Here is a 21072-nt window from a genome sequence, read left to right on the forward strand (position 1 = left end):
ATCGGCGCCTTAGCAAATGAGGAAGAAATCTGCATTTCCCTTGTCATATTAATAGTTTGTTGGACACGAGGGACCATTGAAATATAGAAAAGGCCGTTGTTATATGTTCTTTATAAAATTATAGCCTCAAAACGTTTTTATTTTATTTTATAGGTAAGCAGGACCTGAACTAGGACTGCAACCTGGGCGGGCTGGCCCAAATTCAGCCTGAGCTCAAATCGATTGATGGGTGAGCCTGGCTGAGTTATGTAGAAAATGAGTTGAGCCTGAGTTGAAATACCTCAATGCTAATCCCACCTGAATTTGGGTTGAGGGATCGAACAACCCCAACCCAATGCCTACATAATAATATACAAATAATTTTAATAGTAATTATAAATTTTTGTTTAACTTTTTTATTCCATCTTATTATTATGACTTGTGGACAATTAGATATTATTAATGTGGGCAATATGATTTGTTTAAATATTCTCTCAAAAAGATGGATTTGGAGATTGTATGTGATTTTGTTTTTTATGTTGTATTTTTTTAGAATGAAAATTTATTTATTGAATAAAATGAAATTAGGGATATTTAACAAGCCAACTACTATGTCACAACGACTAAGTATGATGAAAAAAATGACGGATTAAAGTCGTTGTTTATATACGATGGTCTTTATCACTTTTTTAATCTTTAATGATGTTTATAATAATTGATTATAAACAACTAATTTAATCTGTGATTAAATAAGTAAGAGAGTCACTATTGTCGTACCAAGTTTTACTTATGATACACTGATTCCTTTGTAAGAATTGCACACAGTGGTGTGGCGTTAATAAAAGTTTAGGGGCTGTTTGTTTCAGTTTCAGAAGTCGGCTCCGTCGGCTTTTTTGACTAGCCGAAAAAGCGGGATGAGCACCGTTCGTTTAGGCTTTTTTAACTTCAACTAATATTAAAAAAAACCGAAATACAGCTCTTATCAAGAGTCGCCAACGAGGGGTTTTTCTATTTTGCTTCTGCGCAAAGCCGTTCACCGAAAAACGGTTTAGGTGTAATGACCAAAATAACCTTCAACTTTTCTTGAATTTTCAACGAAAGTACGGACCTAAAACACTTCGTTCGATCGATTTTCAGCACAGACGAGAGCACAGACGGCGTCACTCTCGTTGTAGCTCCCAACTCCTCTCTCGAATCCCTTTTTCTTCCCCAAAATTACTCATCAACTCCGCCAACTCCTCTCTGTAGTCTCTTCTTCTTCCCCAAGATCATCGTCTACTCTACTTCAACCGAAAACTCATTGCAAGAGACAATCTTTTCTCTTCCATCTCTCTCAAGCTAATCTTTTACTCACACAACGTCTCTCCCACTCTCTACAGCCTTTCAAAATATATTTGTGCCATTAGGGTTTCTCAAATCGAACAAAGGTGAGTTTCTTTCATCTCACTTTCAAGTTTCCAATTTTTTTAAAAATCTGATTTAAGTTCTGTTATAGGGATTTTTTAAAGAATTTTGATGTTGGTTTTTGGGTGTTTTTCATTGATTATATTTTTAAGAGTTTTTTTCTGATTTTTTTGAGATATATGTGTTATGTTAATGGGTATCCACCTTGGTTTTGGATTCCTTTTTATTGGAATCGATTACAATGTAATCTCTTGGAATGGAGTTGATCGAGAAATTGATAAGAACGAACACTTATCATTTTCAATCTCAAAGTTCCATCTCATTGAACCTAGATTTTCTTATTTGGTTTTTTTTTTTTTTTTTTCTTTTTGTTAGGACTTCTTTGAATTAGTTCATCCATGTCCCTTTCTTCTGAATTATTTTGTTAGGACTTCTTATATAAATGTTCTGTTTTTTAGAATGCTGAAATGTGAGGTATTGATCACATTTCAGATATGATCGATGAACAATTCGATTTTGGCCTAATTCAAAAGGCTTAACAAATGGTCAGTTTGGTTTTTTTAATTTTTTAGGACCCTCTGACTCCATATAAATGTTCTATATTTTAGAATGCTGAAATGTGAGGTACTGATCACATTTCAGATATGATCAGTACCTCACTGTCCATGAAGCCTATGATGAAGAATGCTGAAATGTTTTCCTTTTTAGAATGCTGAAATGCTGAAATGGATTCATCTCATTGTCCATGAAGCCTATGATGAAGAATGCTGAAATGTTTTGTTTTTTAGATATGATCAGTAGCTCTTTATGTTTATGTGCACCATTTATTACTTAACCATAAAACAGAGTATAGTTTCTAACAGTCTAGCAATATAAACTAGTAGCTTATGATGATCAGTGTTTTGAAAGGTGTGAGGTTTATGCCCTGAAGCATAAGGAAGAAACATAAAAACGGTTGAGGTGTGTGCCAAGGTGTATGTCTCTGTGCTATGGGTCTAAGTCCTTTTATTTTAAAAGATATATATTAATTGTATTTTCTATTTTTTTCCCTTCTTTTTGTTCTTTATTTTATTTCTTCTCTTTTTGTATCTCTTTAGTGTTGCTGGCATGCAACATAATTGGAACATTTAAAAATAAATTTGAATATTAACTAGCAATATATGTAAAGAAAATTGTTGCCCCATAAATAAAATTTTGTAGTATTCAGTTATATTTTTAATAAATGTGAAATAGTTATTTATTGCAAAGCTTGCAATTATTCAAATAGAAATATTTCTTGCTTGTTTATTTATAAATAAAAATATTATATTTATTAATAATATTAAAACTTAGAACTCACATTTATCAAAGGAAGACAAATTTGAGACGAGGCTTTGATTGCGAATGAATGTATGAACCTAAGCATTAGAGGAAAAAAGTCGGGGTTTGGTTTGTAAGCTCGATTTGGAGGATGCTTATGATCATGTCGTTTAAGAATTTAAGATTTGTTGCAATATATGATGGGAAGGATAGTATTCAGTTCAAATGGAGTCAGTAGGTTATGAAATGTATTTCATCCACATTCTTTTCTATCTTAATAAATGGTAGTCTAGCTAGCTTTTTCAAAATCTTGAGAGGTTGAACAAGGAGCACCTCCCCTTTCACCACTCCTAGTCAATATTGTGGGAGGCCTTTGGAAGGTTTTTGAGGAAAGAAGTCGAGTGTGGGATTCTAATGGGCTTTCAGATTGGGTTGACAATCAAGTATTTTTTGCTACTTCCATAGAGCAGTTTAGGTTCTTTAAAGGTCTGATCTGTTGTTTTGTATTTGTTTATGGAATCCTCGTCAATTTGTCAAAGACCAAGTTATTTGAGATAAGTGGAGTTCCTATTTTGAAAGGTTATGGTGGTTTGGGGTAGAGCATCAGAGTTTGTGGAGAAGAGTCATTAATAGTAAATTTGAGATGAGTTTGTTTGGATAGAACTGTGGCAATCCACCTACTTTTGGGTGTGGGATTTTGAAAGGAATTAGCAATATCTTGCTAGAGTTTAGGAAAGAATATTGTTTAAGATCAGAAGAGGCTGTAGGGTTCAATTTTGAGAAGATATCTGGTGTGGTGCATCATACTATCTGTGAAACATCTTCCTATTGTGGGGTTCATGAAGCAATTGGCAGGAGATCTCTTGGGATGTTGGCTTTTACCTTGCCCTTTTAATGATTGGGAAATTTCTTAGGTGGCTGGTCTTTTGGAATAATTGGCCCATGTCATTATCTTTTCTTGGGATGAAGACCAACTATTGTCCAAGGAACAGTGTATTTTCAATTGAATCTTTTTACAATTCCCTAATTGGATACCATTCTCAATCAAAATTCCCATCAAATTTTTTTTTTCATTTAGTCAGTGGTTGCAAACATAATCATTACCATTGAAAACCTAATGAAGTAGGGCATGATTTATGTCAATCATTGTTCCTTGTGTAAATTTATGATGATCGGTTAATCACATCATAATCCATTGTGCTATAGCTCATGAGGTCTGTTCTCATTTCTGTTAAAACCAATCATTCTTCAGAATTTGCTACTAATTAGAATAAATTAATTATGTCATATTGAGTCTCTAATTGAGGTTCCATTAACCCATCAAGAACATACCCTCGTAAAATATTTTTGATGGAGGAAAATATCAAAGGGACCTATCTCTTATATTTTTTTGGATAAATCACCAAGACTTGAATGCAACATGTTAACCATCCCATTCTTGAGTAGTACTTTTCCATTTATTCCATGAGTTTTATCCTGAATTTGATTTTTTTTTTTTTCTTTAAGCTTGCTTTGCTTATCTCCTATGTATTAGATATGGTTACTCAATCTAACTTGGAGTTCATGAGGACTATTTATATTAGCCATCTCCTTTGTTGGTATTATTTTTACATGCATAAGTTGATCTCATTTTCTCCTAATACCTACAATTGTGTTCTACCTACACCATTTTCATTTGATTGCTATTGCTAATTGACCCAACACCTTTGTGCCACATTTTTCGATCTTGATCATGATTGTGCACATTACTGCTGCCAAGGTCTATTGGTTTCTTAGTAGTGGGTAGTTCCATGCCATTTACAACTTGATGTAAATTTGGTCTTTGTTGCAACATTGTCACCTATTATAATTGGTTGATTCCATGTTTTCTACTGGCTAATGAGGCGCTGTTGCCCATTATTAGTGTTTAGATAGTTTTGTGACTACGTAGTTAAAAAATGTTCTTTACTGGGGTTTCTGTTCTAAGACTGATTTATATTTCATTATTGTTTCTTATCACCATATCTGAAGTTATTCATTTCTCTTATTCTGTTTTTCATGAAGTGGCCCATCAAGGTTTGATTGGGACAGGAGTAGTCAAGCTTGGATATATTGGCGACAAAAGCAGACTTGTTACAACTTTTGGAGAGTGAACTGGAACAATTGTGTGGTGAACCCATTAGTCTTTCCTGAACTCCAAATGCTACTATTATAGTGGTATGAGCTCTAAGTTTTTGTTGGAAATGTGTTGAAATCGCTTTAAAGGTTTTTGTACTTGGTAACTGGGTTTTATGAATGTTTTATGTCTTCATGCTTCATGGATGTTTTGGTAAATTGGTTTTTTCTTTTTCACTTTCTTATCTTACCTTTGAATCTGATTCCTATGCTTGGGCACTTTGTTAAATCTAAGAAAATTGAATGAGACATTATGATACAAAAATGAACCATAACTTTGTAGACTTATTCCTAATAAACTGACGGCACACTTGTATATATTCCTTTTCAGTTTTAGGCTATGGAGTACAAGTCTATATGTTGAATTTTTTGGACCAATAATTTTCATAAGGTCATTGACTTTTTTGGCCATCACTTGGGGAACATGGAGGCCCATTCCCTATATAAAACAAATGCACATTTAACTTTTCTAAGCCCATGAAACCACTTGACTTTAATATGTTAGAACTTAGAAGAATAATTTTAAAACACCGATCTCTACTCACCCTTCAAAATACCGAGTTGACTCATCCAAATTATCTTATTTTAAATGAGTCAAAACAATTATATTATTTTAAACACTAATGTTGGGTTGACATTGGGATTTAGTGCGATTCTCACATTTCTAATGTGGCTCAATCCAAAACCTCTAACCCATATTTTGAAGTTGGGTTTGATTTTAATTGGGTTTAAACTCACCATTGTGATTTGTGTATGGGATGTTATGTGGATGTTGGAATGTAACTGAGATGTTATGTGGAGGTTGGATTGTGTATGGAATGCTAATGTGTATGGGATGTTATGTGAATATTGGATTGTGTATGGGATATTATGTAGATATTGGATTATGTACTATGCAGGTATTTTCTTTTTCAGGAAAATTTCATATGTCCATTTTTAAGAGGAGATACTGCTGAAATTTTGATAGAATTATAAACTTTATAAATTTATTTAAATTAAAAATAATTATTCTTATAATTTTATAATATAAATTTATTATATATATATTCAGTGTAATTATATATTTATTAAGGCATTCTGGTCATTTTTTATTATAATGTTAATAGTAACATTTATCTTTCAACAATGATAAAGTATAATGTTTTAAAACATGTTGATGTACGTATTATGTGGTTTTTTTTTAATGTTAATGTGTATGAGATATTGCGTGGAGGATAGATTATGTATTATGCATTGTATTATATAGGTATTTTTTTTGTCAGGAAAATTTCATATGTCCATTTTTAAGAGGAGATGTTGTCGAAATTTTGATAGAATTATAAATTTTATAAATTTATTTAAATTAAAAATAATTATTTTTATAATTTTATAATATATATATATATTTGGTGTAATTTTATATTTATTAAGGTATTTTGATTATTTTTTATGCATTCTGGGTGCATTATCAACATTAAGGGTATTTTGGTCATTTTACCAGAATCCAGTAATAAAAAGCTATCAAACGAACATGCTTTTTTGGCTTCTGTGCTTCTGTAACGAATAAGCTTCTGTTGGATGTGGTTTTTCAGGCTCCGGGCTTCTGCTTCTTCCAGAAGCCAGCTTCTGGAGCTGAAGCTAGCTTCTGTAAAGAACAGACCCTAGTGGCAGCAACAATTGAATAATTAAAACAATTCGATGTTCTTCTCTAAAAAAAAAACCCTAGAATCTTTGATCTCAAACCTCAAATTTGGTGGCAGTAACAATTGAATAATTAAAACAATTCGATATTCTTTTCTAAAAAAACCCTAGAATCTGAGATCTCAAACCTCAAATCCAATTTACTCTGTTTTCGATTTCCTCTCTCACGATTCTAGGGTTTGGGATTTTCGATCTCCTCTCACAATTTCCTCTTTCGCGATTTAGAGTTTCAGATTTACGATCTTCTCTCTCACCGATTCTAGAGTCTTCAGCAAGTTTTCGATCTCATCCAAAAGTGTTACGAAACCAGGCGAGATTGGATCGGTATCTTCTCCAGAAAAAACTTTCCAGGTAGTTCTCTCTCTCAAACCAGAAGATAAAACTATTTTTAGGGTTTTTTTTTTTTTTTTCTTCTCTCTATAAATCCATTCTGTCAGTCGTGAAATCGTGGAAGTATTGAAATCGTTTCTTATAAAAAACTTATTTGAATCGCTCGAACAACTGCGAAACCTCTATGAGCTTCGGATCCATCTCTCTCTTTCTTGGTGAAAAATCAGGGGTTTGGGCTTGAGGTTGAAAATAATGGCATCGGATTTGAATCGAGTTATCAGAAATCTGAATGCGAATTTAAATGTTGAGTATAGGTATCTAATTGGATTCAAAATCGGAGACCAGTGATTTTTTTTTTTTTTCCGGATTTGAATTTTGATAGAGCCCTAGAGCTATATCGGATTCAATAACTATCCGTTGACAGCCCTAATATATATAAGATGAATCCATGAAGAGAAATATAAGAAATAGAGGAAGGCACATCTTCTGAATCTTCTTCGGGTGATTTTTTTTTTACTTCTTGATTGCTTGATCTGATCCATCTATTTTTGTGGTTTGTAAAAATTTGGTGGCAGTAACTATTGATAGTTTTATCTTTTTTTTTTTTGATCTGTCTCTCTCATATTTTTGCTTGTTTGGTACATTTGTTTCAATAGGGCTCTCTATGCATCATTGCTCTTCCCATGCCCTGTTCTACACACTTTAAGGGTATGTTTTGTAACACTTCTGAAGTCTGAAATCTTATTCTGGAAAAGTTGTTTATTTATTATTTTTAAAAGTTTCTGGTTACAAATAGAATTTCAAAACATAATGGCCATTTTGACAATATTACCCTTTTGTAATTCTAATAAATTGTTAATCGAAAAACATAACATGTTATGCATAATGAAACTATCCACACATTTAATTTCGATTTCTAACACATCAAACACCCCAAAAGTATTGTTTTTAATTTGAATTCATACTTGAGAAATTATATTCCAACAAGGTAATACTCAAACAATAGACAATCATTCATTTTCTAGTTGAAAAATATAGGGTTTTAGGGTTCGTATAAAAATATAGGGTTTTCCAACACGAAACGAGAAAAAAGGGGAGAGACTTTGACAATGCAGTTGTAGAGGAATGAGAGGTAGAAAAGTTAAAAATAAGGGTTTTAGGGTTCGTATAAAAATATAGGGTTTTCGAACACGAAACGAGAAAAAGGGGAGAGACTTTGATAATGCAGTTGTAGAGGAAGGAGAGGTAGAAAAGCTAAAAATATGGGTTTTAGGGTTCGTATAAAGAAATGATAAGTGATAGAAATTAGGGTTTTGAGGAGGGTATTTTAAGAATAAAAAAAATCAGATTTCAGAAGTTTCATTCAGCATCCCTCTATTGTTTGTTCAAAACTTTTGAATTTTGGTTCTGAAGTCTGAAATCTGAACCAAAACAAACGGAAATAAAACTTCTAAAGTCTGAATTTTAAAGGTGGACTACCTCCATTCAGACTTCAGAAGTGTTACCAAACATACACTAAATTTTAAAGCCATTTATGGTTAGAGATGCTTTACCTTCTTTTTGTGGTTAAGGGTGTTTGTGAAGCAAAATTAGTCATATGTGGGTAATGACCTAAGATGATGATTTTGGGGTGTTATTAGGATTTAAGTGGCTCTGATTAAATAAATATGCAATAATGAGTTTTTTATTTATTTATTTAATGTTTTTATTCTTTCAAAGCAATGGAAATGACATATGGGTCATAGACCAAATTATGGGAGTAAGCCCCACTCTTCTTGTTCCTACATTTATAGAGAAAAACATGCTATATGTCTTATAAAAAAATTTAATGTTTTTTTGTTGGTAAGGGCAAATGGATTGAACAAATTTAGTCATATGCAGGGAGTTTTTTTCTACAGTAATATTCTTGTTGGAGATCATCTTGACCAACTTCTACTTCATTGCCCATTTCCTTGGGTTATATGGGAGGGGATTTTTCTGGCATTTGGAATTAGGTGGAATAAAATTGTAGTTGGTAAGGGATCTGTTCTTAGGGTGCTATTCCTTTGAATGGTGCTTCCTTCTAGTATCTTTTAGTCCATTAAGAAGAAAATGAACAACAAAAGTTTCAACGTGGAGGGCTAAATGAGTTCAATGGAACTACACAAAAATTGAAGCATCCTTATTTTTTCTTGTCTTTGGTCCATCCAAGAGTTTAGGGGTGATTGCTTTAAGGATCTCATTTTTTCGATGGAGTTGTTTAGTTGGGGAGTAGCTTCTCCATTTCCTGGTCACTCTTTTAATGCCATATTTGTTTTGAGAACCTGTGATTATGATTTTTTTTTATCAATAAATATTTTCCTTGAAAATAAATAAATAAAGGTAAAATAAATTTCACTTATGGTTTTGTGTGTGTGTATGTGTGTGTGTGTGTGTTGGTTTTTACTATGGTGGTTATGTCGTCTGCGAATATATTATTTCACTTATGTTTTTTGTTTTCCTAATTATCGCGTGGTTATTGTTGCTGATTGCATTGGATCTTTTGCAGATTGATTTGGCTTCACAGATCACATGCATCACTTCTACTCTAAAGGTGCATTAATACATATTTCTCTTGTTTTTTACTTGTAAATTGTAACTATGACTTGTTACAAATATAACACATCTTGTTTAATTTTCTCTGCAAAATACCTATGAAATTTGAAAGTGGCATAAGAATTGGGTAATCAAAAAAACAAACTTGTGTTGGAAAGAATGAAATAGTAACCTTCGTCGGAACGTATATGATAAATATCTAACGGATGTGGAAAGGAAAAAACATGTATCCCATTACGTGAGAAAAAAAGATTGGGAGAGGTTTGTCGACATCTATTAGACACTTGAGGGCCAAGCTCTGAGGGCGACTGGTAAGCGTGTTAGACAAGAAAATAAAAACACTCATACCTCTGGTAGAAAGGGACAAGCCTGGGTTGCTGATGAATTGGTAAGTTCAATATCATGTTAGGAATCAAATACGTATATCTTGTTCATTTACATTTATAGAGTAAAAAAGATCCTCATAAGGAGATTACCAGGATAGATATATACATTGCCAGCCACGCCAAGAGCCAACAGACGGTGAGAACAATTATTTATTCTCGTGAATTCTAAACAGTAGATATTTTGATAGAACCAAACCACTTTTTTTTTTTTCTGTTTGTTTCCTCAATGTGAGGCTACTCTTTTTTATCGCTTGTAGTGTTTATGCTTCTCTTTTATTTATTTATTATCACTTGTAGTGTTTATTCCCTTCCGCTTCACCGTACCATCTAGTGGAAGTGGCTTAGTTGATTAGGAGGCTGGGGTTATTCTCTAGAAGAGACATCTGAGTTGTTGTTTATTACCCTATATTGTTACGTGATCAGACCATTAGCGGCTAGCCTATTTAAATGATCAGATTTTAGCTGCCAACAATGGGAATGGGAGATTGCATCTACAGTTAGATATAGATGGTGTTGAGAAAACCTGAACGTTGTTGTTATGAAAGAATCAGGTTTTATGTGGTCCTTTTACTTTTACATTCTTTGTGCCATAACAATTCTGATTCATTGAGTTCGTGATTCTGTTCTGAATTTTTCTAACTACTAGTTGGGAGTGGCACTTTAATAAAATAAAAATAGTTTTAAGTAATCAGCTTACTTGTTCATGAATGCTTAGGTCTTAACATGGTTGGTTGATTCCTTTTCGTTAAGTAATTAACTGGAAATACTGAACTTAATAGAGTTCTTTTGGTTGGGCAGTCACACACAACTCTTTATCAGCATCTCTTTTCCTATTATTAGAGGTTATCAGATGCTGTAGTTGTTCATGATCGTTATTAAAAAAAAAATGTTAGTTGTCTCGTATTATTGAAGCTAGAACATTTGTGATGGTTGATGTACTCTATAGTTATAAAATGCATAGTAAAATATAGTTGTTATTTTTTATATTTCTTAATTATTATTTATTTTGCAGGTGGCCATCAATAGAATGATTGCTAGTGACCCTTCTAATAAACATAATGATCTAGACTATAACCCCGTGGCTGTTGTATGTGCATTATTTTGATCAGGATATTTTGTAATTATGATATGATGTCGTGTAGTAGGCATTGATATTATGATATCATTTCGTTAGTAGGTATTGATATGATACATTTTTTGTACAGGTTTGTGGTCCTGATAGTCGGGATTGTGTTTGGGGAATGGGTTTAGGTGTTTCCAAGACTTTCGTGCGTGCTTCAATTCCTTACTAGCAAGCCTTAGCGTATGAGATAACAATCCTTTATAATAGAGTGGATAAGTTGATGGAAGTGGTGGAATAGATGAATAAGACTTTATAACAATCAAAATTTTTTACTCGAACACCAATGCGGTCTTCCACCAATCTCAGCAGTTCTTCACAGGTACAACATTGGCATTTTACTTTTGAGTTTCGTAAGAAACCCAAAAACATTATGTGTAAATTCTCTGAATATTTTTTAGCAAGTTTTCCCAAAACCTATTATTGGTTCAGTTCTTGTCAGGTTTCAATATGAATTAGCTAAAACAAAACCTATTATGCTCGAATAGTTTGGATTTGTTGAAGTGCTTGTTATGAAACCGAAATTAACAGACCCAACACTAGAAGAAAAAAAAGAGTAAAAGATAAAATAAAACTAGATGTATTATTCTATCAATTTGACTTCTTGTGTAATTGAATTAAACGGTTAATGATGTTGTATGCTTGTGGTGCTACTTTAGTTCACTTCTACTTTACTCTTATCAATTATTTACAAATCCTTGAAAAATGAACTATTTCATATGGTTGAGGTGACTTATCGAGTAAAGAGGCTAGAAAGCAAGGAAAATCCTGGGGTGACATTGGGATTTACTGTGATTCTCACATTTCTGACGTGGAGGTGCGCACACAGCCTAACGACCAATAACCTCACTCTCCTGCTCTTCCAATGGCCGACCCTCCTTCACCTTCATCACTTCGCTCTGTTCTTCTTCCACCCCCATCTATGTTTATGTTTTAATTCTTCTTTAAAAAGCTCATCCCTCATCTCTAAGGTTATTGAAGAGATGGTAGAAGGGATAACAATTTGGGATGGGGCATGATAGCGAGATGGCGGAGCTGGTAGCAATCAATTGAGCTTTATTTTCTAGTGAAGAGAAGAGAGATGGGAGCAACTGAAAGTCGTGACAGTAGGAAGTGGTCGTGTTGACTGGTCCTGCTGTGGGCAACTGGATGTCATTATCATTTGTGAAGGTAAGTTGAAGGGGAAGTGAAGACAGCGATATGAAGTAGCAGGGGAAAGCGATATGGGGAAAGGAAGAAAGCGACATGTATTTCGGTACAGAGTGATAGCGATATATGTTGGCATGGAAGGAGCAACATATTTTAGCGGGATGGTGAGGCCAGAGGGAAAATAGCGATATAGGATGAGTGGAAAATAGAGATATGAAGTGGCTGTCAGTGGCATGAGGTGTATCTGATTTAGCCTTCTTTGCGGGATTAGGTGTCTTGGTAGCAGATCTTATAGGTCTTTTCTTGTTGGGTTCAACCTTCTTAGGTGGGGCTTCGCCATCCTCAGATAGAGAAGAATTGAATCATTTGCTTTTTCCATCTGTAACTCTCAAGGGTGAAACAATAGTGATATGGATTGGTGGACATGAAGATGGAAGTAGCATGCTTTTGTTGCTGTGTTGGCACAAAGAAAAAAAAGGGTGAAAATGAGTTGAAGAAAATAGTGAGATGAAGAGGGAATTACAACAAAGAGCGATATGGTGACTGTTAACATGAGCGGGGTGAAGTGTGGAAACATTGGATATGGTGGCCGCTGTCTAGCTTGTAGAACACATGCAAGACTGATATGTGTGAAAGCGAGATTGAAGGAACAATTGGATATATGTGAAAGCAATACAGGAGAGAGGGGGATGAAAGAAATTGCATTTTTCAACAACCAATCAATTTCTGAAGATAATGAATGGTTGAGTAAAACAGCCAACAGAGGCACCATTGCAGAAATTGGAAAAGAAAAAAGAGATAAAAATTTGTAATTCGTAAAAGAATAAAATAGATTTAGAAGATTTAAAACATAAAAGGATAGAAAATCAAAGAGAATTTATAGATTTAGAAACAAAACAAAACACAAAAGATAGGAAAATTAGGAGGTTTGGATGAGTAAGACATGGGAGCAAATCCAAAATAGATCTGAAACAGAGGGCCTAAACAGATTTGGAAAAAAAAATCATAGAATCTGAAATGGAGCTTTTTAAAGAAGAATTAAAACATAAGGAAATGATGAAGGTGAGTAGTGCAGTCTCAAAAGTCAGTGAACCCCATCCCTCGTCTCTGAGCTTCCTTGAATCTCTTGGAAAGCCTGCTTGCCCATCCTTTTCAAATCCATTATCACTCAGACTTCCAATGTCCGAAGTTCCCGTCACCGATTCTCTTCTATTCTCCCCCTACTACTGTTGGTACCCCCCTTCCATGTCAACCCTTCAACATGCAGTAACACCCCCACATCAACCAACCTCATGGGTCGACTCTCTGTCTCTCCCACCATTATTGTCTTTATTATCAGCTGTGAGGTCCTCAAATTCATTAGCCCCACTGAAGCCACCTCTCAATCTGGCCGATGTTCCATCATTGGATTTCCCAGCTTTCCTGCCAGATCCAGTGATTCAAGTATCACTTCTCATCTCTTCTTTCATCACAGGTCCAAGTTCACAGCATATTCCAACCTTCACACCTTTAATCTGTGACCCTATCGTGCATGTTCCGATCATTGATGTCTGCTCTTCTGGTGAAGGTTACTTGGTGAGTGCAGGCCATGCGGTTTCGACCACCATCCCTCTGTTGCACTCCAACATTGCGAACCCATTGATATTAGAAACCTAGCAAAAAGTCAAGAGGAATGGTTCCCTGGATTAAAGTTCTTATTTTCATTTCTAGATTAAAGTTTTTTGACACCCTCAATAGGAGAGTTGAACCTGTAAATGTAGAGAAGAGGAAAACACCCTATTTTTCTTTATTGTTTTACTGGTTATGTATTTGTTGGGTTGTGCTAACAGAGATGCATTTTTCATTTTGAAACCCTCTCTATGTTCCTTGAATCAGTAAATTGAAAATAAGAGGAAAAAACCTCTTTTTTAAATGTTTGCATTGTTGGTATCGTAGCATTTTTCACTTCTTCAGTGAAAATTCTTCACTTGATAGCATGCTTGTTTTCATATTTTTCCTTTTATATTTGTTTTCAATGTTAGATTGATGTTAAGGGTATGTCATATTATTTTTCCCTACTTGATAGCAAGGGATAAATTGGGGATTGTTTTAAAGTGTTTTGCACTTTCAGAGAGGTTAAGGAACACTTAATTCACGATCAGAAGAAAATGTTCATCATTAAAGATACTTCTGTCAAAAAGAACAATTAAAATAAGAATAATCTTAAGTCATTTTTTTCACCACTTACTTCGTTTGGGAACACAATTTGTGTTTTCATGGACGTTTATGTAAATTTTAGCATCAAATGCAATTAACAACTTTTTCTTGTGAATGCTTTAACTTTCTAACCATCCAAGGGTTGGTGAGATGGCCAGGACCATACCTTAGGAAGCCGAGGTCTTGAGTTCAAAGCCTCTCTTTCTCCTTCACTGTCATGTTATTCTGTGGGCTTTCTAATGGGTCTAATTATACTGATAGAGAATCAAATTTTACTTAAACTTGCAGCTGTGTTTTATACACTTTTATCTCTCTTTATCCACTGATGTTTGATTTTATTTTCTTTTGTGGAATAGAAATTGAATTTGCTTTGTCAATTTTTTTTTATAATGGAAACTATATGCAGTGTGGCATGGCTACTGATGAGCTGACCTTTGGATTGGAGAGAAGTTCCTTGGATGCTCCTGGATCTTCTTATGGTGCAGTTGTACTTGGGGGAACTTTTGATCGATTACATGATGGTCATCGTTTCCTTTTGAAGGTTTCTTTCAAATTTTTTAGTTTTAATTTGCATTTTCTTTTGTGCGGCATATGCCTTTTTGCTGTAGTCTTTTCTTATTCTTGGTTATATGAAAATATCACTCTTGTCACTTCCTCTTTCCCTTGAGAACTTGAATGTCATATTCAAATCATGTAATTGAGATTCATTGGTTTCCATTTTTTTTCCTTTGATATATAATATGTTATTTCTTCTGTTTGGTGTTTGTTCAAATGATTTTTAGGCATCAGCAGAGCTTGCCAGGGAAAGAGTAGTTGTTGGGGTGTGTATGGGACCAATGCTGGTTAAGAAAAAGGCAAGGTTCCTTCATTGGGATTATGCTTTTTGTTCCTCTTTTTTATGTTCATTACAAATCCTGGATGGCTAGTTCAAATATTTGGTTTGGATTTCCTGTAGCTAGCACACCTGATTGAACCAATTGAGATGAGGATGAAGGCTGTCAAGGACTACATCAAGGTATAATTCCTTTCTCCTGCATTTTTACACAAATATACATATATTTGGTTATATTGTGGAGATTAAAAACATATACATATATTTGGTTATATTGTTTGAAACGAAAAACATTAGAACATTCTTTTTGAGCTGTACTTGAGTAATCATTTCAATTATCGTGAGGATTGTTTAAATTAATAAATGACAATATGCATATTGACGGGTCAATAGCGTGATAGCTTTCAAGTGTTCCTTTACTAATTATTATAGGTAAATATGTGCGCAAAAGTGTGTGTCCCTTTTCCAAATCTTTGTTCATTTATGTATTTTATAACTTTGCATAATTATTTTTTATTATTATTTTTTATAATATTGTTTAGCAGCGTCTTGTGGCATCACACTTCTTGGGCTTGTCTTCTTTGGATGTTCCTTGACATCTGGGTCTCGTTTCCAGATGATTCAAGACCTAGAATTAAAACCTTGGGCCTGGATGCTCGTTATTCTTTTAGATAAAAATTTTTCTTATGTTTCTATTGTTATAATTATGTCCTTGTTTAGATATTGTTTATTTGTGTGATTCATCCTTATTTTTATTGTTGTTTTCTCATAATTTCTTTTACCATTTTACCCTTAAGCATTTTATTTGAGTTCGTTTGCCCTCTTTACTAGGAATATATCTCTTGTGCATGAGTCTATTTGAACTCGTTCCTTCCTTTAAAAGACAGATTTCATAAAAGAACAAAGAACAAGAAGTCTCATCTTCTTCCCTGCAGCTTTCGTGACTTATAACTCTCTTTCTACTTTTGTTTTCACAAGCTTGAGGCTTTTCCATTTTTTGGTTCACCAATCTGAACGATTGCTTGTGCTGGCCTCGGAGGGTTTTGAACATTGAAACCTGGAGGTATATGCCATAGACTTGACATCCCCAAGGGTTACTGATGAGGGGTGATAGATACACTAAAGATACTTTGCTGAAAATGTGTCTTAGTGTTTTCTCTTATAAAAACCATATATTTCTCTGTTACTTTTTTTTTTTTTATAATATTAATTCAATCAAGCTACAGATTAGCTACATCAATATTTAAGAAATTCTGTGGAGTAGCCTCTCTGTGGTTGGTCTTTTATTCAGGTTTTGTAATATAACACGATAGATTGCTTATATTCTGTTAATGTGCTGGATTCTTGGAAGGAAAATGAAAATCAATTATTTTGATTACATGATAACATTAAGTTTGTTTCAATGTATGTTATTGTCTTAGGGTCTGTTTGAATGCAGATGGGAAATGGGTGTGAAAATGGTTTTTCATGGAAAATCAATATTTCCCACCATTTGGTTATAACTTTACCTACAAGCCAAATTCCCGTCTGGGCAGGAATGCGATTTCTGACCAGACACTATGGAAAAGGAATTCCTGCCAAGGGTGAATGTGTTTGAGCGTTGTTGACAACCATTTACCCCGAAAGACCGATCTAATGATGAAGGCACAACTATGAATATAAGTGGGTCACGGGTAAAACTGGGGCACGATACGTGTGCTCGTGACACCCAGGAGTCGAGGCGGATAACACTACACTCAACAAGCATCTCTCTCTCTCTCTCTCCTTTTTTTTTTATTCTTTCTGTTTTTTTCCTATTTCCCTAAGTGCAATCAACAATGGAATTCATTTTCCAATGGAATTCGAAATCCATGGAAAATGAAATTCAGGACAATCAAACAGATCTTATAGTTTTAGGTTAATTGTTTAATGACTCATTTTAACTTTATTATTCCTCAAAAGTTCTGCATGCTTTCCAAAGCTCTGAGTGGATTAACCATGATGAATGTGTCAGACATATGCAAACTTTGTGATGTAAATGACTTGAGGTAGGTTTTCTAAAATTCCTAGTGTTTGTTGTGTGGAATCCATTTTCTCCAACTAATGATAAATAAGAGGATTTACATATTATATCTAGAATGTTTTCATGTGGATTCCGATACTATATGGTTAATTACATATATGAGATTTAGGCATATGCACTAGTGGTGTACATGGTTATTATATTGTGATTAGTTGTGCACAATTATTTTTAAAAATACACAATTGTGCAAAAGTCCATGGGAGCTATACTTCAATGGAGAAAGAGTGCAATGTTAATTCTATATAATGGTGTAAAGCAACTAGTGTATCATTCATTATTGGACAAAAGGAGTGATAAGTTTGGGGGTCCAATTTAAAACCAATTGGCAATGAGTGGAGTGGCCCAGGATTTTATAAGGAGAGAGACAAGGCAATGAGTGTCTGATGTGGGACTAAACTAAACACCCTCACGCACGTGTGGGCCGGACTGGCCAAAACACGTGGAGACGTGGAGATGTGAACTGGGTGACGTGGAGGAGAGAAAAACCTTCTCTAATACCATGATAAGTTTGGGGGTTCAACTCAAAACAATTTGGCAGAGTTTTTGGGGCCCAGAATCTAATGAGAGAGAAGGCAATGAGTGTCCAATGTGGGACTAAACTCAACATTGAGGTCTTATAGACAGTCTTACAGACATGCTTTTCTTCTGTTAAAGCTTGAAGGTCGCATATTCTTTCCTAGCCTTTTCATGGGATCTTTATATTGTCCAATGCCATACATGATCTCTGATATTGTTAAAGGGAAGTTATTATGGATATAGTATAAATTGCATCTGGATCAAACATGCATTTGCAATCTTTAATGTGGTGCCTGAAGTTAACTAATAATACATATTTAGGTACATGTTCCTAAAACAATAACTTGATTTAGGATGTATAACCAGACCTTTGCATGTTCTTTAAGACTTCAATTCCTATATTTTATGTATTTGTTCATATACTAGCATTATTCTCAGCATAAACATATCCATTGCTCATACGCAAAGGCATATGTGCTATAGTACTTACGTACTTAACCACGACTTGATTTTTTTTTTTTTTTGCCTTGGATCATTATTCCAGTCCATTAAACCAGGATTGACAGTGCAAGTGGAACCTATTACGGATCCTTATGGCCCATCAATTGTCGATGAAAAGTTGGATGCTATTATTGTCAGGTACATATAGAATTCCCATTATGCAATGACGACTGTCTATGCCCTTTGCATTTCCTAAACTGTCTCCATTTATATATATATATATATATATTATATATATATATATATATATATATATATATATATTATATATATATATATATTTATCATAGTATCCCAGTCGTTATCTCATACTTATTTTTTTATAAGCAAGCAACTTTATTGCTTAGATGGTGTGATATAGACAAAGCGAGGTTTACTGCATTGTCCTGTTAAAATATCTTATCATCCTTGAACTCAATGCTTCACTTAAGTCAGGCTTGTTTAAGGGAAACCAACCAAAGAAGCTATAAAGCTAAATCATGGTTTACTTGCAACGTCCAGTCAGAATATCTTATTAACCTTGAAATAGACACATGTCTAAACACAAGCTTATGTTAGGGAAGACCAGGAAAAGGAGAGAAAAAGATAAGTTTTTGGGTAGTTGTATTGGCAATCATGAAATAGTAATGATCCAATATTTAATGTGGATGGAGGACTGATGAATGTCGAGTTTGGCACAGTGAAAACCAACAAATAAGTATAGTATCTCATACGTATGACCAAAACAACAACTAAGCAAACCAAGAGGAAAACGAATAATGGAAGACCAAGGAGAGAATATACTGCCAACTTGTGTGCATGAGAGTCGACAGTTGACTTATTAACACTTTCTGTGAACATTGACTTTCTTCTCATCATGCTGAGTTCATCTCTGAATATAATCTTGAATATATTGGGTTGGGTTTCTTTTGGTGTAAGATGTGCCCGAAATTCAAAGGATTGTTCTTCGAGGATTTTGTTTTTAGATGGGATTGTATTTGTAATTTTAGGTGCTTTTGCTTTGCTTCGTTGGGCATCTTGGCCGACGGTTGTATTACTCTTCTTTACTCAATAAAATTTATAATTATAAAAAAGAAAAAGAGAGAACTTTGGAAATGACAGTCTCTTCATAATGATGTTTTCCACCTGTTCCTTCATATTAAGTAAAAGGCTAATATCACTTTTTTGCACCTTTTCTTGCATCAAGTGTGGATGCATTTCTAAGTGTTCGCTCAGTGGGTGCATGGAACACACTGGATTCCGTGCCTACCGAATTGTAAATGCCACTGTAGAGCTCAGCAGAATAGTCTCTTTGTTGTTTGATTGATGTCCAGCATCAACTCCATGAACTACTTGCATTCTCAAGCCGTCATAGCTGTTGACCTATATTCTACTTTGGTAGTGGTGTCTTCTCACATAGAACAGATAATCCTGTCCATTTTAGCCATTTAAATAAAGGCTAGATGTTTAGGATAGCCTGCTTTTTGTGGATAAGGCCCCTCCAAGAATAATCAGTCTCAAAAATGGGGCATGCCTGAAAATCTGTCTTTTTTAGCATAGGGCAAAGGAAAATGTTCTTGTTAGTTGTACCTGGTTTCGTGGAAATTTTTTGTAGTTTTTTTTTTCCTTCACTTGGGAGTTATTCATTTTCATATACTGTTATTTTTGAGTTTACATTGGCATCCAGCAAAGAAACTTTGGGTGGAGGATTGTCAGTCAACAAGCAGAGAGCTGAGAGATGTTTGCCTCCATTGAAGGTACCAATTTTGAGTTCCGTTGTTCATATTAAATCCATATTGTTTGTAAGATCACCCTTAGGTTGAATGCCAATTTACTTTTATTTGTGAAACGACATCACAAGTCAAACATCAATTTTCTGAGGTCCAAGTTTATTCTCTGGAAATGCAATATTGCTGTGAAGTAAAATGTATTGATACAAAATGAATCACTAAAGAATCTTGAGTTCATGCAACTCCACACAATTCATATTTCCAAATGTGGCCTAAATTTGATCCATCCGTTTACTTGTCGGTTTTCTCACAGATCGAGGTAGTGGAACTTTTGTCTGAAGAAATGAGTGGTGAAAAGCTGAGTTCAACTACATTGAGGAGACTTGATGCTGAGAAATCCAAGCAGCACCAGAACAATACAACGTATCCTCAGGAACCAACAAACAGCTAAGCTAAGCAGTTTACATGCGTGTGATTAGGGAGGAGATGTTGGGGCAGTGTGGTGCACACAGTGGGCCGGAGGTGGAAGAATAACTTAAGTCCTTGATTTTAATGATGAGAGGTGTTTGGTTCAAAGTGTTTCTGAAAACTTGACTCAGGTGGAGCAAAACCACTTCATTGGCAAGAATGGAAAGCGAAATAAGTTGCAAATTGTCAGGAATAGTGCCCATGTTACTCAAGTCCATGGATTGGTGGAAGGAATAATGAATGACATACATTAGAATTTTATCACTCAACTTTTATCTTTTTGGACTTTTCTAGGTTGAGGCTTTCCAACAGGATGTTGAGATAAGAGGGAAAACAAAAATTTTCTTGGAGTTTATTGTTTTATAGGGATTTAAAATAATTTTTTTAGAGTTGCATTTTTCTTGGGAGTCTGGTCTGCTTTCATCTAAAATTTCCACACCACATACACCTTTTTAAAATATATGTAGAAGATAGTGGGATATACCCTATACGGTCATGGAATTCTTTTACATCGTTCAATTTATTAATTCTCTCTTTCCTCAAATCCCATTCAGGCTTTTCATAATACATAAAACTTACGAGTTCTAAGTAAGTTTTGACATTTGATGAGAAAATTGGAGAGGACATGTCGCTGCTCATTTGTGAAAGACCTGCATAGCTTGTGACTTCGTTTTTCGCAATTGATATGTGGTGCTCTCGACTCGTCCTGGGTA

The 21072-nt window shown here is 34.4% G+C and overlaps 1 protein-coding gene across 14 annotated transcripts; it reads left to right on the forward strand.

Moving 5' to 3' along the window:
• The first annotated feature begins 968 nt into the window (after window positions 1-968).
• Window positions 969-20766, forward strand: LOC147410725 (phosphopantetheine adenylyltransferase-like). 14 transcript variants are annotated; one of them, XM_086439492.1, is made up of 13 exons: window positions 970-1406; window positions 1876-1928; window positions 4726-4878; window positions 6742-6867; window positions 7503-7554; window positions 9374-9418; window positions 11012-11248; window positions 14678-14812; window positions 15054-15125; window positions 15227-15286; window positions 18226-18320; window positions 19849-19918; window positions 20205-20766. In XM_086439492.1, exons 7-13 carry the CDS (start codon window positions 11213-11215, stop codon window positions 20340-20342), a joined length of 606 nt encoding a protein of 201 aa, XP_086295618.1. In that variant the 5' UTR covers window positions 970-1406; window positions 1876-1928; window positions 4726-4878; window positions 6742-6867; window positions 7503-7554; window positions 9374-9418; window positions 11012-11212; the 3' UTR covers window positions 20343-20766. The 14 variants fall into 14 exon arrangements, with proteins under 14 accessions (XP_086295636.1, XP_086295639.1, XP_086295647.1 ...); XM_086439510.1 differs by lacking the exon at window positions 1876-1928 and having other exon boundaries at window positions 969-1406; window positions 15054-15092; XM_086439451.1 differs by lacking the exon at window positions 1876-1928.
• Window positions 20767-21072: the final 306 nt, after the last annotated feature.

This window comes from Akebia trifoliata, chromosome 1, assembly GCF_017979445.1.
Source record: "Akebia trifoliata isolate Shusen 1 chromosome 1, ASM1797944v1, whole genome shotgun sequence".
Lineage (NCBI taxonomy): Eukaryota > Viridiplantae > Streptophyta > Magnoliopsida > Ranunculales > Lardizabalaceae > Akebia > Akebia trifoliata.